The sequence below is a fragment of the Hipposideros armiger genome, unplaced genomic scaffold, assembly GCF_001890085.2.
Source record: "Hipposideros armiger isolate ML-2016 unplaced genomic scaffold, ASM189008v1 scaffold_697, whole genome shotgun sequence".
NCBI lineage: Eukaryota > Metazoa > Chordata > Mammalia > Chiroptera > Hipposideridae > Hipposideros > Hipposideros armiger.
Genome location: NW_017732047.1, coordinates 2,072 through 4,010, shown reverse-complemented (window position 1 = coordinate 4,010; position 1,939 = coordinate 2,072). Strand labels below are relative to the sequence as shown.

Here is a 1,939-nt window from a genome sequence, read left to right as displayed (position 1 = left end):
TTTGGCTAGCAGACTCCCTGGACTTATTCTTCTAATGGCAGTGGAGGGGTCCAAGGCAGCAAGTCCTCAGGCAAGCACATTCTAAGCCCTTACTTGAATGTGTCACATGTACCAGGACTCCAGTGGCCAGAGTATATCACTTAGCTGAGTACAAAGCTAAGCAGTGTGGAAGTATCCTCCACCTTGAGTGGGTAGGGGCTGCAGAGTTACTTAACAAAAGTGTGGATACAAGTAACCATGGGAATTTGAGCCAACAGTTCAATCTACTACAAATAATATTAGTGAAAAAATTCTTTGTTAAAATATTTTTATCTTCTCTAAATATATATATTTAAAAGATCAATACCCACTTTAAAATGAAGTTTAATTAAAACATATACCCAAATAAAAAATCGTAAAAACGAGAAATGGTACTATGCTTTGATGGTAAAATAGGAGTAAGTTCAAATCTTTATAAACAAGCTAAATTGTATACAATCTGCTTTTCAAAAATAGGTTAAATGTTTCTGTTTTCATTTTCACTCATATTTTAGCTTTCTTATTTCAATTTATCTTTTATCTCATAGCATCAAGATCCAGCGTTTTTTGGGCAGAATTCTCTTTTGGTTAATTCATCAAGGCACTATTTGAATATCCGCTATACTTTATTACCTTACCTCTATACTCTGTTTTATAAAGCCCATATGTTTGGAGAAACAGTAGCAAGGCCATTTCTTCATGAGTGAGTACTACGTTCAAGAATTTTAAAACTTTCAGATTATACTTGTACATATATTAAAAAAATAATGGAGATCAATCAAGATGTTAAGTAGATTTCTGCTCCTTGTTTTTACACTCATATAAATGATTTGATGAACTGTAGAATGACAGTAATAAATATAATTAATTTGGTGATTTAGATGATATTAAGCTACCAATGTGAGACTTGAGTAGAACTTAAAAGGTAAAAAAAAGGGTATAGACAATATGTTAGGGAAATTATTTTGGTAAGCAGATTAAATATAGAATTATTGAAAACACATTGTGTACATATTGTGAAAATCATCTAAATATAGACCGAGAGTATGGTATAGGGACAACACAATGAATTGTGCTTGTTTTTGTATATCTTGACAAAAGCAGAAACTTTCTTCAAGAAATGTCTAATAACCCTTTCAAAACCAAGTCAAAATGGGAGTTTATAACCAAAAGGGTTTAAAGGGAAGAAAGTGGAATATGAAAGGTATTCATATATCTTTATGAACCCTTCTAACAGGAGAAAGTGAATTAAACAGAATAGTTGTTTATTACAGATAAAAAGTAACCTTATCCTATATGATAGATTTTTTTTGGGGGGGTCTCAGCTGAACTATTTAACTACCCCTTCTTTCTTATTTTTCTCCCTTTCTTCCATCCTTTCTTCCTTTTCCAGTGTGAGGTGAACCATAAAAATGTAAGAAATGTAGATTCAAAATGACATATCAAACAAGTAAAATTAAAGCTGGTAATCATTCCCAGGGAAAAACTGAAAAGATACACAAGGAATTTAGATAAGCTTATTTTTTTTTCATCTTTATACTGTGAACATTGTCATTTCTAGGTTTTATGCAGATGTTAATAGCTGGATTGAGGACACTCAGTTCTTATGGGGCCCTGCATTACTTATTACCCCTGTCTTAAAACAGGTAGGTTTTGAAATTTAATGAATTTATTGCTTAAAGGGAAGTTTGTATAACCAAATCCACACTAAATTACAAAACATCTTCATGATAGATGTTACTCCATAGACTGTTTCAACCTGATCAATGTTGAATTAAATTATGAAATGTAGAACTTTTGAAAAAATATAAAAAATAACAAGTAGATTTATGCTTTTCAAATATGTAATGTGCAACTAGGATAAAGAAATTGTATAAAAGCATTATTCTGAAAAAGAAAGCTTTATTTATGGAGTCAAATT

General features: G+C 31.2%; 1 protein-coding gene across 1 annotated transcript in view; it reads left to right on the top strand.

The window, feature by feature from the left end:
- Positions 1–1,939, top strand: part of LOC109373269 (sucrase-isomaltase, intestinal-like) — a gene marked incomplete at its 3' end in the record, with an annotated part of 44,782 nt that overhangs the window by 41,209 nt on the left and 1,634 nt on the right. Inside the window, exons 15-16 of the mRNA XM_019627005.1 lie at positions 567–721; positions 1,580–1,664. Of these exons, the coding sequence (XP_019482550.1) occupies positions 567–721; positions 1,580–1,664 (240 nt within the window). The remainder of the gene's footprint in view (positions 1–566; positions 722–1,579; positions 1,665–1,939) is intronic.